Genomic DNA, 19,826 nt, shown 5'->3' with positions numbered 1-19,826 from the left:
CAAATCGGGTCCATTGCAATTTTAAAAGACCTAGATAATTTTAAATGTTGCTTTAATGATTAGAAAAGAAAGTAACTTCAAAAAATATAATACAAACTTATTGATACTATAGTGTCTTTGAACTTGAAATGTTGAATTCTTATTTGTTTATGAGATATACTAAATTCATTAAGAGTTCATTTCAGTTCATATATTGTTCATACAATAAAAATATATAAGCTAATAAAAATATGTCTGTGAAAATTTCAATGAACATATCATGACACTGAGGTATAAACATTCTTTTGTACAGATTCTTTTCTATGTCATTTTTTGCATAATTGTATATATGTCCAAAACAAATGCATGACTGGTGCACATTAAGACCAGAAATGGACATCACATCTTCTAACACTGGAGTTAAAGATGGTTGTTGGCTACCACTTGGGTGCTAGAGGCAGCTTAGTTCTTACAGGAGCAGGCTGTTGATCCACTTAACCACAGTAGTTCCCGTTTTATACCACTTACATGTAACACATGCTTTGTGGTCTAGATTTGAAGACTTATGCTCAGTCGACTTATAAAATGTCTATTTTAGTTTAGTTTAGTGTGATATACAATCAGTAAAATTTTAACTATATTTACTTTTATATTTATTTGATGTTACAAAAGTCACGATTATAAAGTTCTACAGCATTGTTTAAGTGTGTTAAAAATTTGTTTCTATGATACTGTTGAAATATTTTATTCACTGTTTGAATTTGGCATAACTGTACATAAACATACTACTTCTATTATTTTTCTTTTGTGAATATTTAGGATAAGGAAATGAGTGCACAAAGACTTATAGACTCTGTTTTAGACTTTGCTAATTAAAGTCACCTGTTTGGAGTTATCATGTCTTTACATTTTAAACAAATATGTCATAAAGAGAATCAATCTTCATTCTTTTTTGATTTTTATTGGTTATTTTATTTAATATACATTTCAAATGGTATCCCCCTTCCCACTTTCCCCTCTACAAACCCTCTAATCCATCCTTCCTCCACCCTGCTTCTATGAGGGTGCTCCAGCCACACTCTTCTGCCCTATTGCCCTAGCATTCTCCTACGCTGCATCGAGCCTTCACAGGACCAAGGATCTCTCCTTCCACTGATGACAGAAAAGACAATCCTCATCTACATATTCAGCAGGAGCCATGGGTTCCTCCATGTGTACTCTTTGTTTGGTGGTTTAGTCCTTGGGAGCTTGGGGAGGTCTGGTTGGTTGATATTGTTGTTCTTCCTATGGGGTTGCAGACACATTCAGCTCCTTCAACCCCCCGCCCAACTCCTCCATTGTGTTTCCTGTGCCCAGCTCATGGTTGGCTACAAGCATCCACATCTATATTTGGTCAGGCTCTGGCAGAGCTTCTCAGGAGTCAGCTATATGAGGCTCCTGTCAGCAAACATTTCTTGGAGTGAGCAATAGTATCTGGCTTTGGTAGTGGCATATGGGATGGATCCGCAGATGGGGTAGTCTCTGGATGGTCTTTCCTCAGTCTCTGCTCTACTCTTTGTCCTGTATTTCCTTTAGAGAGGAGAAATTCTGGGTTAAAATTTTTGAGATGGGTGGGTGGTCCATCCCTCAAACGGGGGCTGTGCTTCACCACAATATGTAGTCTCTACAGGTTCTCACTTCCCTTTGTTGGGTATTTCAGCTAATGTCATCCTGCTACACCCACTCCAGTGAAGTCTGCCTGACAAGCCTAAAGGCTTGAAGGCAGTCACGAGGCGAGGAGTTTCAAGTAAACTATGCCTTCTGGAACCTTGGCATTCCCTTAGTCAGTATACTCAAACCCTGTCCTCGCTTTAGTCTGGTGTATGAATCCATGTGCTCTCTTTCAGTATTGTTTTAATGTAAGTGCCTTTAAGGATTGATTTTGACATATAGCTAAGCCTCCACCAGTGTTCCAATGGTTCCTAGAAAATCCTTGAAGCCCATGGTGAGCTTGGAATTTAGTAAGAATGTTATCTATTCAGTAACATTCAAATTCATTTCTAGTAGAGACATTGAAAATAATCAGGCATTACAAAGAACAGAGCTAGAAAAGATCAGGGCTAGTCTGCATAGTAATTACTTAGGACAATAGCCGAGTCACACCCAAGCACAGGAATACACAATGTCCTAGTAAATAGGTGGGTTGTCCATGAAAGAGTTAGTAAAAGGGAATTCCCCTGGTACAGGTTTCTTCACTAGGCACAGAAGAATAGCATAATCAGGTATTTACTAAAGAACCCCTGGTGGTGGGTTTAACAATAGACTAGCATTGCATCAGAGCATTTACCTGGCTCCATTTTGAGTGGTAAACATGGCCTGGTCCCTGCCATCTTTTGGTGTATGCATTCCTTTTGTTTGTGTCTTTGTAACATGGCGGATGTGTTTGCCTGTTTTTTTTTGTTTTTCTTCTGTACAAAAAAGTCTGGTTTTCGTTTGGACAATACATTCAGATTCAGCACATTCCCTTGTGTCCTCTCAGTTTGTTACCCCATTTTTCCAACTCTATGTCCATCTGTCTGAGACCTTAATTCTCACAGATGGTGGGGGGCGACTGGGCCCAGTCTGTGGCATCATCCCTGTTGGGTACTAGGAGCCACTTGCTTTCTTGGCATCTGAGACTTTGGGTGGCTAACTCCAGTTCCCCATGCCCCATGCTATATACCTCTGTTCAACTTCCTGACCCTCTGTACATCTCCCCCATTCCAAAGGTTCTGAGTTCAATTTCCAGCAACCACATCATGTCTTACAACTATCTATAATGGGATATGATGCACTCTTCTCACATGCAGGTGTACATGCTGCAAATATGCTTTCTCAGTCTTCATTCTTATGAAAGGAGATGCAGGTATCCATGTGTGAATTCTTGCCTTATTCCATAAATGATTTCAACTATTAATACTAATTAGTATTAATAAAATTTCACATCTGATTATCCTGCTTCTTGTGATTGATTACCTATATGTACCTAGCAGAGAGGGTGACAGTGCTTTTTTTTCCTTCTCATGAAAGTGACAGGTTCTATTTACCAATGTAATATGTAAGCATCTATATATGCTACTTTAAGATAGTTACCTTTATTCACTTTCTACCCATTTGTCTTGCATTTTTCTTTTACCTCTCTACTCAGTAGTATCTTCATTTTTATTCTTTAGTCATCACTTTTGCTTTACCACTCAAGAATTTATATTCATTCTTATACTAGATGATTAGGACACAATGTTTATACTGTATGCTCCACCAGTAGGATGTTAGATATCTTCCAGTTGTTGTAAAGTGAAAAAAAGACACTTGATTAATATGCATTACATCACCCTTTAAAACAATGTTTTTTTTTCCACTCAGTGTGCTAGATGTTGAGTACCTTTGAAACATCTTTTCAGTTTTCTTGGAGTTTGCATTCTTTTTCATGATTTTTAAAGTATATATTTATATAAAATAAAAAGTAGTAACTTCTGCATTTTGACCAATTCTGGTTTCCTGTAACTGTCTTATTGATTGATTGATTGATTGATTGATATTTTCTTTATTTACATTTCAAATTTTATCCCTTTTCCTGGTTTCACCCCAGAAATCCCCTATCCCATCTCCATCCCCCTGCTTCTATGAGGGTGTTCCCCAACACTCTCACCCACTCCCTCCTCCCCACTCTTGATTTCCCCTATACTGGTGCATCCATTGAGCCTTCACAGGACCAAGGGCCTTTCCTCCCATTGATGCCCAACAAGGGCATCCTCTGCTACATTTGCACCTGGAGCCATGGGTCCCTCCATTTGTACTCTTAGGTTGGTGGTTTAGTCCCTGGGAGCACTGGGAGATCTGGTTGGTTGATATTGTTGTTCTTCCTATAGGGTTGCAAACCACTTCAGTTCTTTCAGTCCTTTCTATAACTCCTCCATTGGAGACCCCATGCTCTGTTCAATGGTTGGCTGCAAGCATCAATCTCTGTATTTATCAGGCTCTGGAAGAGCCTCTCAGAAAAAGAATGTATCAGGCTTCTGTCAGCATGCACATTTTGGCATCCACAATTGTGTCTAGGCTTGGTGACTGTATATGGGATGGATCTCCAGGTGGGGTAGTCTCTGAATGACCTTTCCTTCAGTTTCTGTTCCATACTTTGTTTCCATATTTGCTTCTGTGAGAATTTTGTTCCCCTTTCTAAGAAGGTCCAAAGCACCCACACTTTGCTTTTCCTTTTTCTTGAGCTTCATGTGATCTGTGAACTGTATCTTGGGTATTCCAAGCTTTTGGGCTAATATCCACTTATCATTGAGTGCATGAGATGCCTAGTCCCAAATGACACATTTACAATACAACATCTATACCTAAAACTCTGGGAACATCAGCGAGGTAGAGGTAGAAGGATTGTAAGAGCCCGTGGGCAAGGAAGTATGAGATTGTTTCTCCTAGAAATGACTGGAAAGCTTCTCCCATATACCTCAGTGGTATGGGTACCTAAACAAGACTTGAACAAGTACAATAGCAATAGACATGAAACCTGGAGGGTGTAGTAGGGACTGGGGAGTAAAATATCCAGAGTCACATATGAAAGAAGCCACTTGGTAGAGAAAGACCTGAAGCCCTTCTTCATTTAGGCTTCATGTAAGAAGAGTTCATGCTCAAAAAGAACATCTGCTACATAAATAGAAATGGTAATGCTTTGTGAATGTTCTGTGAAGAATGAAGAACCTTATGGTCCAGTGCTTTTTGGGCTTTCGCCCTCAGTTTACACCTATTCTCGGGAGTGCTTTATAAAAACAAAAACAAAAACAAAAACAAAAACAAAAACAAAAACAAAAAACAAAGAACAGTTGTATCTATATTTCAAATCCACGTGTCTCTAGTGCAGTCTTCTGTCTTGGGAAACATGAATCTGATATCAGGTGTCCTTTTAACCTAGATCCATTATTTTACAAAGTTATTTAAAGAGCTGAAACATGCCACAACATTTAAGAGTGTAAATTGAAATTTCAGAGGACCTGAGTTTGGTTCATAGCACCCAGATCAGGTAGTTCAGAGACATCTGCTACTCGAAATCCAGGGAATCTGATACCTCTGGTCTTCACGGGAACCTATACCCGCGTCCACATACTCCTATACATACACACAATCACACATAAACGTAACTAAAAATAATAAAAATAAGTCCTTTCAAAAATGAAAAAAGTAATAACTTTTAAATCTACTTTAATTCAAGGAAATATTTCAGGCATTGCAGAAGAAACAAATATGATTGAAATGAAAAGAAATTGAAAGAAAATTCTTCTGATAATATATATTATGATTAACCTTTGTACTTTACATATCTATATAATAACAACATATTTGCAAAATTTTAAATGTTACTTTAAGACACTGAAAGTAAAAATATAAGACTATTGATCCAGAGTTAATTATTCTCTAATATATAAATATATATATAATTCAATTCCTTCACTTGTTTGGTTGTATTTTCCTGTAATTCTTTAAAGCATTTTTGTGTTTCTTCTCTTTAAGGGCTTTTACCTATTTACCTGTGTTCTCCTGTATTTCTTTAAGAGAGTTATTTATATCCTTCTTAAAGTCCTCTATCAGCATCATGAGATGTGATTTTAAATCCAAATCTTGCTATTCTTGTGTGTTGGGGTATCCAGGACTTGCTATTGTGGGAGAACTGGGTTCTGATTATGCCAAGTTCCCTTGGTTTCTGTTGGTAAGGTTCTTGTGCTTGCCTTTTCTGGTGTTAGATGTTCTAGCTGTCTCTGTATGGAGCTTGTTCCTCCTGTGGGCCTGTAAGACTACGTCAGCACTCCTGGGAAACCAGCTCTCTTTTGGTGGGAACTATGTTCAGAGGGCTGTGAAACAACCTTCGCTCCTGGGTGCAGATGGTGACCAGAAGGATCCAGTCCCAGCTACTCCACTGTTACTGTGCCCTGTGTTCTCCTGGCCAGTCCTGCTTTGGACAGTTATTGGAGAGAAAGTGGCTATCTCACTTCTGAGCCAGGAGTGAGAGCATTCCTGGAGACCAGGTCTCCCCTGGCGGGATACGTGCACAGCAGTTTGTATAACACAGGACCTTAGCTCCCTATAGCAGATGGCAATTGTAAGTAAATTTATATTTCACACTAAAAATTATCTATATACATAAATATTCCATACTAATCAAAACTCAACACATTTACTAACTTCCTTTTACAATTTTAAGTATAAATTAAGGATATAATATTGATTACACTCAATAATACTAGAGACATATATTATATGTACTCAATAAGTGTTATGTACACACAGAGAGACCAGAATTGAGAAAAAAAATAAAATGAGTTAGCAAAATATCAATAACGAGTTTAAATGTATTTTATTTACTTTTTAAAATCGATTATATTTCAATGTTTTCTTTGATTAGCATATCTTGTTCTATGAGATAAATGACTGTAAATGGTATGGATTCCTAGGTGGTGCAGTTTGCTCCCGTAAGTATTACGTTACACGTTCTAAGAAGAACCCCGAAGCACCCACATTTTGATCTTTCTTCTTCTTGAGATTCATGTGGTCTGTAAATTGAATCTTGGATATCCCGAGCTTTTGAGCTAATATCCACTTGTCAGTGAGTTCATACCATGTGTGTTCTTTTGTGATTGTGTTACCTCACTCGGGATGATATTTTCTATTTCCATCCATTTGCCTAAGAATTTCATTAGTTCATTGTTTTTAATAGCTGAGTAGTACTCCATGGTGTAAATGTACCACATTTTCTGTATCCATTCCTCTGCTGAAGGACATCTGGGTTCTTTCCATCTCCTGACTCTTAAAAATAAGGCTGCTATGAACATAGTGGAACATGTGTCCATGTTATATGTTGGAGCATCTTTGGGTATATGCCCAGGAGTTGTATTGCTGGGTCCTCAGATAATACTAAGTCCAGTTTTCTGAGGATCTGTCAGACTGAATTCCAGAGTGGTTGTAGGAGATTCAGTCCCACCAACAATGAAGGAGAGTTCCTCTTTTTCCAAATCATTGCCTGCATCTGCTGTAACCTGAGTTTTTGATCTGAGCCATACTGACTGGTGTGAGGTGGAATGTTTTGATTTGCATTTCCCTCATGACTGAGGGTGTTGAACATTTCTTTAGGTGCTTCTTGACCATTCAAGTTTCCTCAGTTAAGAATTCTTTTTTTATCTCTGTACTCCAATTTTAAGTCGGGTTATTTGATTGTCTGCAGTCTAATTTTTTTTATTTCTTTGTATATATTGGATATTAGCCCTTTATTGGATGTAGAAATGGTAAAGATCATTTCCCAGTCTGTTGATTTCTGTTTTGTCAACGTGTTCTTTGTCTTACAGAAACTTTGCAATTTTATTAGGTCCAGTTTGTCAATTCTTGATCTTTGAACATATACCATTGTTTTTCCCTTCAGGAAATTATCCTCTGTGCCCATGTATTTTAGGCTCTGCACCACTTGATCTTCTGTTAGATTTAGTGTATCTGATTTTATGTGGAGGTCCTTGGTCCACTTAGACTTAAGTTTTGTACAAGGAGATATTTTCAAATGTTGACACTAATGAAATTATTTTTCATCTTAATAGGATGAGATTTAAAATACCTAAATATTTCTCTGAACATTACTATTTACCCTAGAAAATCATCTGCTGTGATCACTATGCAATATAATATAATAGTTAGGTCAATTCAAAAGCAAATAGTTACTTTTAATATGAAGCATCAGTAACAAAGCCCCAGTGTATGTGTGACTCATGGTAGAGATTCTGAGAGAACAAGTTATTGCTCATTTGCCCTTGAACATTTCACCTTGAACGTGGGTCAAACATACTCCCCTGGAATTCGGTCCCTATAGACAAGGTGGTCAGTGTTCGTTATATGAAATACCTGCTTCATCAAGATGAAAGGCAATGGAATTTACTAATCTGAGGATTTTTGAATATTTGACATACTTTGGGGAAAAGATTACTTATTGAAATTTTTATTTAGCCTAGAAAAAAATTAAAATTCTGTGGTGGATTGCTTTCATTGAGAATTAAAATAAAATGAATGTACAAAAATCTAAAAATAACCACTTCAAGGAAAACATTGTTATAGAAACATATGAGTTATTTAAAAGCTTTCATATTTATACACTAGAAAAATTTTATGTTAGAACAATAATAAACTATATTCCTGGAAGAAACATCCTCATAATCCTTGTTTCACAGTAAGTATCCTCAACTTTATTTGAATTGTTTTAGACCATTTTGTATGTGTATTAACATGAATAGTGTTAATATTCACAGAAATAGAAATGTAATGTAGCAATAGTCAGGGTCTACATTCAATATAAGTCTACTGAATTCCTTTTTACATTAGATTTAATTTGGTCAATTATTGTAACATCTATAATTATAATTATCACAATAAAGTGACTAAAGATTTAAATTATCTTGAGATTAAAGAGGAACTAAATATTATGTTGTCTATATTTTCCAGTATTGTTGATGAATTATATACCCTGGCTTTGATTTGTTTAAAATGCTATAAATTCTTGGATTAAGAATATGGGAAGAATCATAGTGCTTTAATTGTTCTTCCTTCAGAAAAGTTTCCTTAACTTTCCTAGCTTCTTTTATTTATTCATTAAATACATAGGTCACTGCAATGCCTATAGCTTTATGTACTCATAAATATTAAAGGTGTTCAAGAAGCAAAGAACTGTGAAAAAAATGTCTTAATCTAATACTGAGTGCCGTCATATTTGCACTCAAAAATGCTTCATTCGAACTCTTAGATTTAGCTCCATTTAAGTTCTTATTTAGATTTTAATTAAGGTGATAAAGACATAGCTCAGATGTTAAGGGCACTGACTATTCTTCTAGAGGATATGTGTTCAATTCAGAGTACATATCTGGCAGCTCATAAGTGACTGTTACTAAAATAACCAGAAATCTGACTCCCACCTCTGTCTGAGCTTAAATACACCCTTCAAGTATATGATACACAGACATACATGCAGCTAAAACACTCATAAACATAAAGTAAAAACAATCACTCAGTTAATTTATTACATTAACAAATAATTAATATGGCCTATGTTAAATATATATATATAGACTGACATTGTCCTTTGGAATTGATTTTATTTTAAAACTTCACATTTCTCAGCTTTGTAATGTGAAAATTAAAAGTTTCCCCCTATAGTCATGAAAGAGAAATAATAATAATAGTAACAGAATCTATGAGTTATAAATTTACTAGGTAGACATTATATGTTGTAATAACTTCAATTTCATCCCAACTTTAAATCTACTTTTAGTTAAAAGGGAGCAGAAGAAGAATGATGAAGTGAAATGTCATATTTTTGATGCCATGTCTAAAATGAATATTAAATGTCCATTTTGAAACATTATCAAATTAGTGTTAAAATCTTTTTCCTCACATTGTAAAGTGTAAGACAATAATTCAAATGTTCTACCCCCTCATCTCAACACACTCATTGTAAATATTTTATGTACACAAACCTTCTAGTAATTTTAAGTAGCTGTACTCTCTTTGCCTCCCTTCATTTCCTTTGCAATGATCATTTTAAGCTAGCCAGTATTGAAAGACTGTGAACATAGACCATTGTCAATAGGAAGTAGATCAGACACCCTCTGCCTTAGTTCAGTTTCTGCTTTGAGGTGGTTTGTTATTCCAAGCATATCACCTCTTGATTAAGAGAAAAATTTTAGCATGTTCAGAAATCTCATTTGGAATAAAATTTCTTTTTTGTGATCCTGAATGACTATTTTTTTAACATTTGAAAATACTAATTCTTATATACAACAGTACCTGACAATTTATCTTTTATTTTCTACAAATTATGCATTTCTTGGGAATACAAATCTAAATCCATGCTCCTTTGAGCAAAACTATACAGAAAACATCAAAGAGTTGAACTCAGTTTTGAAAAGTTTTTTTTTTGACATTTTTAGATTCTTCATTTTAAATACATGCATGCCAATAGTACCTACGGACAAAGATTTGGTACTAATTATGGTGTTATTAAAGGAAACCATTAAGAACACTACCATTGTAATTAAAAACATGAATTATACCACCTCTTACTATGTCCTAGCTAAATATAAGTTTTTACCTCAATCTGTCCTTAATATTTATTCATCTTTATACTGTAAAGAAATATCAATATTGAGGCAACCAAAACAACAAACACACCAGCATGATGTACGTTTAAAGAAATCTCTTTTTTGAAAGTTAATCAAACTGAGTATTACCATCAATTTCTTTTCTGTTTTAGGGTCATTCACTATGGACACTTGGAATTACACTAAAGAATTTGACTTCATCCTCATGGGACTGACAGATTCCAAAGAGATACAACTTGTCCTCACTGTAGTGTTCCTCCTGATATACTTGGTCACTGTGCTGGGCAACACAGGCATGATGCTGATCATTTGTCTAGATGCTCAGCTTCACACTCCAATGGATTTCTTTCTAACATATCTGTCATTCCTTGACCTCATTTATTCAACTGTCATCACACCTAAAATCTTTGAGAACCTCTACACTTCCATCAAGAATGATTCCTTCATGGGTTGCTTCATCCAGCTGTACTTCTTTGTTTTGTTTGGTGGTGCTGAATGTTTTCTTCTCTCCTCCATGGCCTATGAATGCTATGTAGCTATATGAGACCCTCTACACTACCTAGCTGTTATGTCCAGAAGACGATGTTATGCCTTCCTCATTGGTTCCTACCTTATGGGAGCTATAGATTCTTCTATCAATATGCTTTGTCTAAACAGGATGGATTTCTGTGGCTCTCATGTCATCAATCACTTTTGTGTGTGTGTGTGTGTGTGTGTGTGTGACACACCTGCAATTTTAGCCCTGTCCTGCAGTGATATGTATGTCATTGAAATGATAATAATGATTGTTTCTGGTTCAACTCTAATGGTGTCCCTTCTCACCATATCAGTATCTTATGCATCCATTCTCTCTACCATCTTGAAAATCAGTTCTATTTCAGGAAAGCAAAAAGCCTTTTCCACTTGTGCCTCTCATCTCCTGACAGTCACCATATCTTATAGTACTACGATCTTCATTTATTCAAAACCAAAAAGATCATACTCCTTGGGAAAGCATCAAGTGTTTTCTGTTCTCTACACCATTGTGATCCCCATGCTGAATCCACTCATTTACAGTCTCAGAAACAAAGAAGTAAAAAATGCTGTCAGTAGAGTTATAAAGAAAAGGGAAGACTCCAGGTAGTAAATATTCAAGTGATACTCAGCACTTGGAATTTTCTCTTTCTATTTTTCCAGTTAGGATTTTCCTTGATCGCTATCAAAAATGTATTGTATGTTTCATTTAAATATGTGTGGAGCTGTTCTTTTCATAGTATAACTTGATCTTCTATATTACTGAGAAACATTTGAGAAATATACATAATAATAATATGAAATAATAAAATATGTATAAAATCTATGGTCTAAATATGTTTATTTTAAAAGAAAACTATATGGAAAATGAGAAACAATGATCTTCAGTCTTAAAATTATATTGTAGCTGGGCACTGGTGGTGCATGCCTTTAATTCCAGCACTTGGGAGGCAGAGGCAGGTGGATTTCTTAGTTTGAAGCCAGCCTGGTCTACAGAGTGAGTTCCAGGATAGTCAGGACTACACAGAGAAACCCTATCTTTAAAAAAACAAACAAACAAAACAAACAAAAATAAAAATATATATATATTGTATACATGCTGTAATTTTTGAGAATTATGAAGCAATAACATTTGTGTAATGAGAATAAGCACATTTGGTGTTTGATATCAAGAAGAATCTACTAAATGATTAAGTGGTCTTGTTTTTGAAATAGGGATTGTGAGTTTTGAACTCTAGATGTAGTATGTTTTATATTTAGATTATTAGTGTACTAATGTTTAAGGCTATTTCCTCTGGGATTAAAGGCTTAGCAATTAGAAACACAATTGCTATGGTAAAGGACTCAGGAGCAGTTTCCAGCACTGACATCAGGTAGCTCACAACCTAATTTCCTGTAACTTCAGCTCCAGAGGAGTCAAGGCCCTCTTAGAGGTTCCTGATCTTATATGCACTTAGCTATACCAGACACACACACACACACACACACACGCAATTAAATTTTAAAGAGACTATGATCTCATTTGTGCAAATTACTTAAAAACTTTAAGTTCACATGATTAGGTTGTGATGTAAGATAGTAATCATGAAACACAGCTGTGTCATTACAGGCTTTATAATCCTACAATATTTTCAATGTGCATTGCATTTGTTAAGGAATATTTTCTTGCATCTCATGACTTTATTTTAAATATGATAATATGCATAAAGAATGTATAAAGCACCAAAAATAAAACTAAAAACTCATTTCAACTTACATTTACCAAATATAATTAAATTGTAAGAAATTGTATATGTTAATTTTGGAACCTAAGTGGAAAATATTAAACATTATTAAAAAGAAATTATTTTATAAGTTTTGGCACTATATCACCTATGTCTAAACATGTTTTTTGAAAAAAACTATTTCAGTTGCTCTTAGCTGTTATACAGCCTTTATTGATTGATTGATTGATTGGTTGATAAATTATCTTTACTTTTTTAAAAAATTATTACTCTCTAATCCTTTTTAACAGGCCAGTAGTTTTCACCCTCTTGCTCTGCCCTTCCACTGTTCCTCATCCCATTCCTCTTCCCCTGTCTCCAAGAGAATGTTCCCCTCCCTGCCCCTGACAGGCCTCCCAGCTCCCTGGGACCTCAAATCTCACAAGAATTAGGTACAACTCTTCACTGAGGCCAGATTAGGCAGTCCTCTGCTGCATACTGATAGGGTGCCCCCCAAATGGCAATGCTAGTGACAGTGCAGTGTCCTAAGAAGGATTCTAGTAAATAAAATGACTCTATTAAGTAAATAAAAACTTAGGGAAAGTCATTATATCACCCACTACTACCACAAATGGTCAGCTATGTTGGTCAATGACATATTATTCCTGAATAACCCAAATAGACTGCAGAAACTTCTAAGCATTTCTGACCCTAACTTTTTCTCTTACCCGTCCCTTTAAAACTGACTCTTACTGCTACTAGCTGCTTCCCTCCCCCCACCTACCCTAATAAGATACCCCAGCAGTTTGTTTACCAACATAAACTATTATTCTACACACTGAGTACTCTTGTTTATTGGTTCACTAAACCTCAGCTATATTATCCAAAATATGAAGAAAAGGAGAGTGAAAGAATTGGTGACAGAGAGAATAAAAACAGATAGACAGGAAGACAAACACACACATACAAACATGCACACATGCACCTACACATGTACACACACAAACTCATAGATGTGTGTGAGGGGGCAAGTAGACATGGGAGAATATAATACAGCATAGAAAAATACTAAATCAATAATCTGTTTCTCAATAACTAATGAATATATGATGCCCATAATTATTTTGTAAAATAGTATTGAATAAATTTAATAGAAACAAAGTTTATTTCTACAAATTATTTTTCTAGTAGGCAAAACATAAATTTTATTTTCATTTTGTAAAAAGGAATTATTTTAGATAGATTATAGTATTAATCCTCATGATCTTAGATTCATCTTTATTATTGTATTATTTTATTATTGTATTATTCTCCCTCATTCTTCTTTATTTACTTATCTTCACTCTCCCCAAAAAGCCCACTTTTTCCTATTTCCCCACCAAAACATTTGTATCCTACTACTTCCCTTCAGTATTTATCTCCTTTCTACTTCACAAAGATGCCACCCTTCCTGCTTTCCTCACCAAAATCTGGATGTAATATACATGTGTGTGCACATACAATGTGTGTATACATACAATTGGAAAAAAAGTATTTATATACATATACATACATCTATAAACTTTTTTCGAATTGGGTTATCAATGCTCCTACACAAATTCAAAACCACAGAATAAAATATTCAATCAGAGACATGACAAGCCCTCTTTTGTGTCAAGGCTGTCCAAGCGACTCCTAAAACACACAATCTATTACAATTGTCCTCAGGGATCTAAACTAAGTCTTTGGCAAAGGCATTATGAACTTCTGAAGCAAGATTCATAGTTCCATAAGATGGAAGTGAACCGATTCTTCATCTTTTGAGTACCAGTTTTTATGGCACTGAAAATTGCCACATAAGCTTAAAAAGGTGAGAGGCAGCCAAGAATTCTAGCCAGCTATAATGCCTATGAGGCACATTAATGACCAGCATCCCAAGAGGAACCTATGGCTATAGAAACAGCATACAAAGCTTGGTGCTAATCCACTGCTCTCTAATTGGATTTAGGACCCATTCAATAAGTGGGAAATAACCTGCCTAAGTACTAAGTACCAGTGATTATTGGAGAAGAATCTAGTGAACTATTTTAGTGAACCAAAATAATCCTTAACAACAACCTATAAATATTTGCTCTTATATCCATAGATAAGTGCAATCTTCAAACCTCATCAAAGAAGCTTATTTTTGCATCAGCAAAGACCGCTACAGAAAACCACTACAAATCAATATACATAATTGTGAAAGTCCAGTACTAATGGATATGTCTACAAAACCTTTGCCAAACCCAAACTCAGGGAACATTGTAGAAGAAGAGGCAGAAAAGAGTAAGAGCCAGAAGATCAATGAGTTTGTTGTGAGAGTGTGTCTCATAGTAAGATTCTTTACCCCAATAGTATCACCAACAAAACTCTCTAAACATGACCAAGCAAGGAAGATGCCATTGGGCATGCTAAAAAAAAAGTGGAAAAAAAAAAGTCGTCTTGAGAAAAAAAAATCACACCAATTGTCTATTCAATACCAAATTGTTATTCTTTAAAATATGCATGTAAGTAGTATTAAGTAGATGAACAGTTTATATTGAGGAATATGTATGTATGTACACATACATATATTCATGCAATGAAAATAATTTTAGAAGGCAATAAATTTGAAAATGTGGGGAGAGATATAGGAAAGGGTTTACAGGGACAAAAGGAAATTGAGAAATATAATTATATTATAATCTCAAAAAGTTGTGTACAGTTAAATTACACTAAAACAAAATCATCTCAAAAGAAAGATGTCCTTCAGTCTTTAGTGTTATTTTTTTATGGTTCAAGTAGAAATTTAAGATTTATGCTAGAATATTCTTAAACTCTAATGGTTTCCCTTCCAAATATTAGGAAAGTGTGACTGCATGTAGATTCTCCTCAACATTTTCTGTTACTGTATTAGACAGAGGACCTAAATTTTCTTTTGGAAAATTATTGATGAAGCATCTTAGTTCATTCCCTAAAACATAATTTTAGATGCAGATTTCTACTGTTTAGCAGAACTATACTGCTAAATTGTAAGGTATTGTTGTTGTTGTTGTTTGTTTTTGTTGGTTTGGTTTTTTTTTACTTTCACAGACTCATTAAAATTTTCATCAAATGAATACTAAAAGGAAAAAATTTCCATTTATTTCCTGGTAGAAAAGAACATTGACTCTGATCTCTTCAAATACTAAGTCATCCCTCTTTTCTCTGAAGACTGACCTTGTATTGTTATGAATATTTCTATTTTTCTTATTTACTTTTTTCTACTTGAACACAACTGCAATTTTTATGGCATGTTTGCTTATTTTTAATGATATTTTTCCTCACTAACCTATTTAAAATTGTATTTTTCTTCCTTGTGTTGTATTATAAAAATACAATAAAAGTTGTATTTTTATTTTTATAAAAATACAATTTTTATATTCTTTGGCATTCATTACCACCCTAAATACTCAATATTTCTCTGCCTGTTTATTGTGTATGACCACTAGAGTGGCCCTAGCCACTGATAGCAGGGCCTCAATTATGTACTTAGAGACTAACATTGAAGAGTGGTGAAGCTGAAGCAAAAGGAGTTATATACTTTATTCAAAGCCACTATATTATTTGCTGTAGAATCTCTTCTTCACATTCAAGAGTACCCCACTGTTTGAGTCTATACCTACATCATTATCTATCACTATTCAAGTAATATCGATAATTCTTATACAAAATATGCTACTATAATAAGCCTGGTGGTCCTACTCATCTTAAGTATTTAAGTGATCATTTTATTGATTTAATTCTGAGCAAATTTGTCATTGAAATATAAAACCATTACTGTAACCATTGTTATTGATTCTGCCACTGATTTTGTATGCTACTATCCATCTTTATCAGAGCAAGAGGTTTTCTGATGGAGGCATGAGAATTTTTCTACAAATTCAAAACATTATTTGGTTAAATATGTTGCCATTTCCAGTATAAACACAGTAAAGTGATCTTTTTGGGAATAAGGTAAATCTTATAAAATGAATAAAAAATACATACCATTCTTAATACTTTTTATGTAAACCAAGTTTGTAATATAAATAAATCTAGAGAAATGAATATGACACATGTATTCTTGAATTAAAGTGAATGTTTCTCCATATTATGGGACTTTTTTTGGGTATGAGTATGCTTTATGGAATTATAACAAATGAAAGATAATTTCTTATATACATAGTGGAAGATATGTTTGAGAACTGATCAAGGACTTTGAGTGTTAAAGAAACTATTACTTCATTAAATCAGGTCAGCTGTAGTGATAAACAAATGGACACTTATAGAAGCCAATTTAAGATGGTATGTTTAATCTATAATTTCATATGCATGGCTAAAATATGGAAATCTTCCTAATAACATCACTAAATAGTCTCTGCATTAGTTTTGGAGTCTCTATTCCATGTCTCTGATTTTATAGTTGAAAGGAAAGAATTTAATCGAAACAAACCTATGAATAAAGTCAATAGTATCAAATAATGTATAAAGGATTTGTAATATATATATATATGATGTTTCAGCAAAATTTGAAGAATAACAGTAGGATCATATATACACCAATAATTAACTGACATATTTCATTTAAATAAAATGTAGCTCTGTAAATCATATATTCACATTCCTACACACTTTATTCAAGATTAATTAATATTTTAGAAAATGTTAGATATATAAGGTGTATGAGATACATATATGATGTACATATAAGCTAACCTGAGTTTTAGGTTTACTCTAATCAATTTTTAAAATGTGTTTCATTCATGAACCAGTTTTCTCTTGAGTAACTTTCTCATTGCCTCTTTTACATCTTTGTTTCTCAAACTGTAGATGATGGGATTCAGCATGGGAATCACAATGGTATAAAATGTTGACACTACCATGTCTTGTTCAAGTGTGTAGTTGGAACTTGGTCTCACATACATGAAAAGGATTGTCCCATGAAAAATGGACACACCTGTTAGGTGAGCTCCACATGTAGAAAATATTTTTCTCCTTCCTTCAGCTGAATTAATCTTCAGAATGGCCAACAGGACAAATCCATAAGAGACCAGGACAATGAGGATGGTGATTAGTTCAATGGAGCCTGCACAGTAGAAGAGCAGAAGTTGATTTAAGTGGGTGTCAGAACAAGAAAGTGCAAGCAATGGAGGAATATCACAAAAGACATGCCTAATTTCATTGGATCCACAGAAAGAAAGGCTAAAAGTAGCCACTGTGTGTATCGTAGCGTGTAAAATTTCACCAGTATAGGAAGCAATAATGAGTGGTACATAGACCCTTGGAGACATTCTTACTGCATACAGAAGTGGTCTGTAGATTGCCAAGTAACGGTCATAAGCCATTGCTGCTAAAAGGAAGCATTCTGTGGTTCCAAATGTAACAAAGAGAAGCATCTGTGTTGCACATCCAACAAATGAAATGGATTTATTTTTTGAAAGAAAATTGACCAACATTTTGGGAGTTAGTACTGAAGAAAAGCAGGCATCCAAGGATGACAAAACAGTCAGAAAATAGTACATGGGGTTGTGGAGCCGCGAATCCTCGATGACCAATACAACCAAACCTAGATTTCCAATCAGAGTTACAACATATATTGCAAGAAATAAGATAAATAAAAATATGTTCATGTCAACATCATCTGTGAATCCCAGTAGTATAAAGACAGTAATTTCAGTCACATTGTTCACCTGTGTAGTTTCTGTATTCGTATCTGATGGAGTCTTTGTCATTTCTTGTTTTACTTACAGGTTCTATAAATGACAGCTTGTAGACGGAAAATAAACTCATTCATATCTGTGTCATATTTTGAAACATCATTGTCATTGGTGAGAATGTTGGTAAAGTGAGTCTGAGTAGATGCATTACTCTGTTTAAATAAGGTGAAGAAAGATTGTTTGTCAGGTTAAAAATAGCCAATGCAGTTATGTTAACTCCAGTTCTCCCCACAATTCAAACATAACTGTTTGCAACTAACAAGAATTGAGATAGTGTGTGTTCATGTTTCCATAAGTAATTTATGCCATACTTTGTCACAAAAGCATCTTCATACAGTTTTCAAACACTTTTCCCTTTCTACAATCATGGAAGTCTCAGTGATAGACAAAAATATATTTCTGCAGAGTTTGAATATTCTTTAAAATCTCTAAAAGAAAAAGGGTTTCTTTGCTATGACCTATTTTTTTTCTTGTTGCTTATTACTTTTTTATTTTAAGTGCAACCATCATCAATTGTTAATTTGTAGACTCTTGGTTTTCCACTTTATTTTTTCTGGCTTTCAAGTTAATACTAGTGTTAGATAAATTGGATAATGTACTAATTATTAATAAAAAGTCAATAAAAGAATTTGGGTGAAAATTATTCACAGACACATCATGAAAGTTATATGACTCTAATGAAGTATCTGAAAATACAGTGAATAATTCATGACCCCATAAATACCAAGAATTACTTCCACACAGTGATTTGTTCCTTAAGTAACAAAACCACAATATATAGCACAAACTTGTTACAACCAAAATGTTCAATAATCATTATGCTGTGGAAAAGTACTGGTTTTGTTGAAATGAAAATAGTAAATACCATGTTATTTCCAACAAGATTTCCAAATGAAGAATGTTAATACATGTCAGTATTGTGCTCAATCTGTATTCAAGGGATCCAGATGCAGTTCCTCATGCAACTACTGGCAGAAAGAAGATATTCTAACATATTTGTGTTTCTCAATCTATTATCAGTCTACTGAAAATATGGACCTCAGAAAAATGTGAATGTCTCATGAGATTGGTGCTGGGAGAAGGAAAATTTACCAACCAAATGGAAGAGCTGTCACCATGAAATCAATTTCTCACAATTCCAACAACTTTTCAGTCCGTTGTATAGGATAAACATAGAGCCCTGGTAATGATGGAACTACAACTTACAGGGACCACTTAGATGTGAATGTTCCTCTGGTTCTCTGTTTAACTTATGTCAGGATTCTGAAGCTGGACAGAACTGAGTCGCGGAGGTTACAGGATCTCTTTACCCTTTAACCCAATGTGGTCTTATTCAAAGCACTTTTTTTGCTCTTTGCCATTAATTTGGCTATTTAGAATTTGTTGATGCACTTTACTTATTCAAATAGCAAATTTGGTAATACTAGTTTTCTAAAGGAAAAAACAAGAATGAAGGTGGAATGTTCTGTATTGAAAGACTATTTTTCTTTCAGAAAGACTTCTACTAAACTATATTTATCAGAGGGAAATATCTAGGGTGTCAACTAACTGGGATCAACTAATTCGTTTTCATTTGGTACTAAGCACAGTGTATTTTTTCCTATGGAAGCTTCAAATGGAGAAGGAGACAGTTAATAAAGCCATTGAGAATTATTCTTTTTGAACCTCTGGTGGAATCACCAGGCCCGACCTAAAGCTGTACTACAGAGCAATAGTGATAAAAACTGCATGGTACTGGTATAGTGACA

At 34.5% G+C, this 19,826-nt stretch overlaps 1 protein-coding gene and 1 pseudogene across 1 annotated transcript; one reads left to right on the top strand and one right to left on the bottom strand.

The window, feature by feature from the left end:
* The first annotated feature begins 10,290 nt into the window (after positions 1 to 10,290).
* On the top strand, positions 10,291 to 11,250 carry LOC110289791 (annotated as a pseudogene).
* Positions 11,251 to 17,075: 5,825 nt separating this feature from the next.
* Positions 17,076 to 18,124, bottom strand: LOC110289790 (olfactory receptor 1102). The gene has a single exon (XM_021156173.1). The coding sequence runs from the start codon at positions 18,091 to 18,093 to the stop codon at positions 17,119 to 17,121; it is 975 nt and encodes a 324-aa protein (XP_021011832.1). The 5' UTR covers positions 18,094 to 18,124; the 3' UTR covers positions 17,076 to 17,118.
* Between the last annotated feature and the right edge of the window lie 1,702 nt (positions 18,125 to 19,826).

Source organism: Mus caroli, chromosome 2, assembly GCF_900094665.2.
Source record: "Mus caroli chromosome 2, CAROLI_EIJ_v1.1, whole genome shotgun sequence".
NCBI classification, from domain to species: domain Eukaryota; kingdom Metazoa; phylum Chordata; class Mammalia; order Rodentia; family Muridae; genus Mus; species Mus caroli.
Note: the sequence above shows the minus strand (reverse complement) of the source record. Positions and strands in the feature narration are given on the sequence as shown.

Bases quoted from the DNA above. Each gene is read 5' to 3' on its own strand.
- LOC110289790 (XM_021156173.1), bottom strand. From the start codon at position 18,093: ATGACAAAGACTCCATCAGATACGAATACAGAAACTACACAGGTGAAC.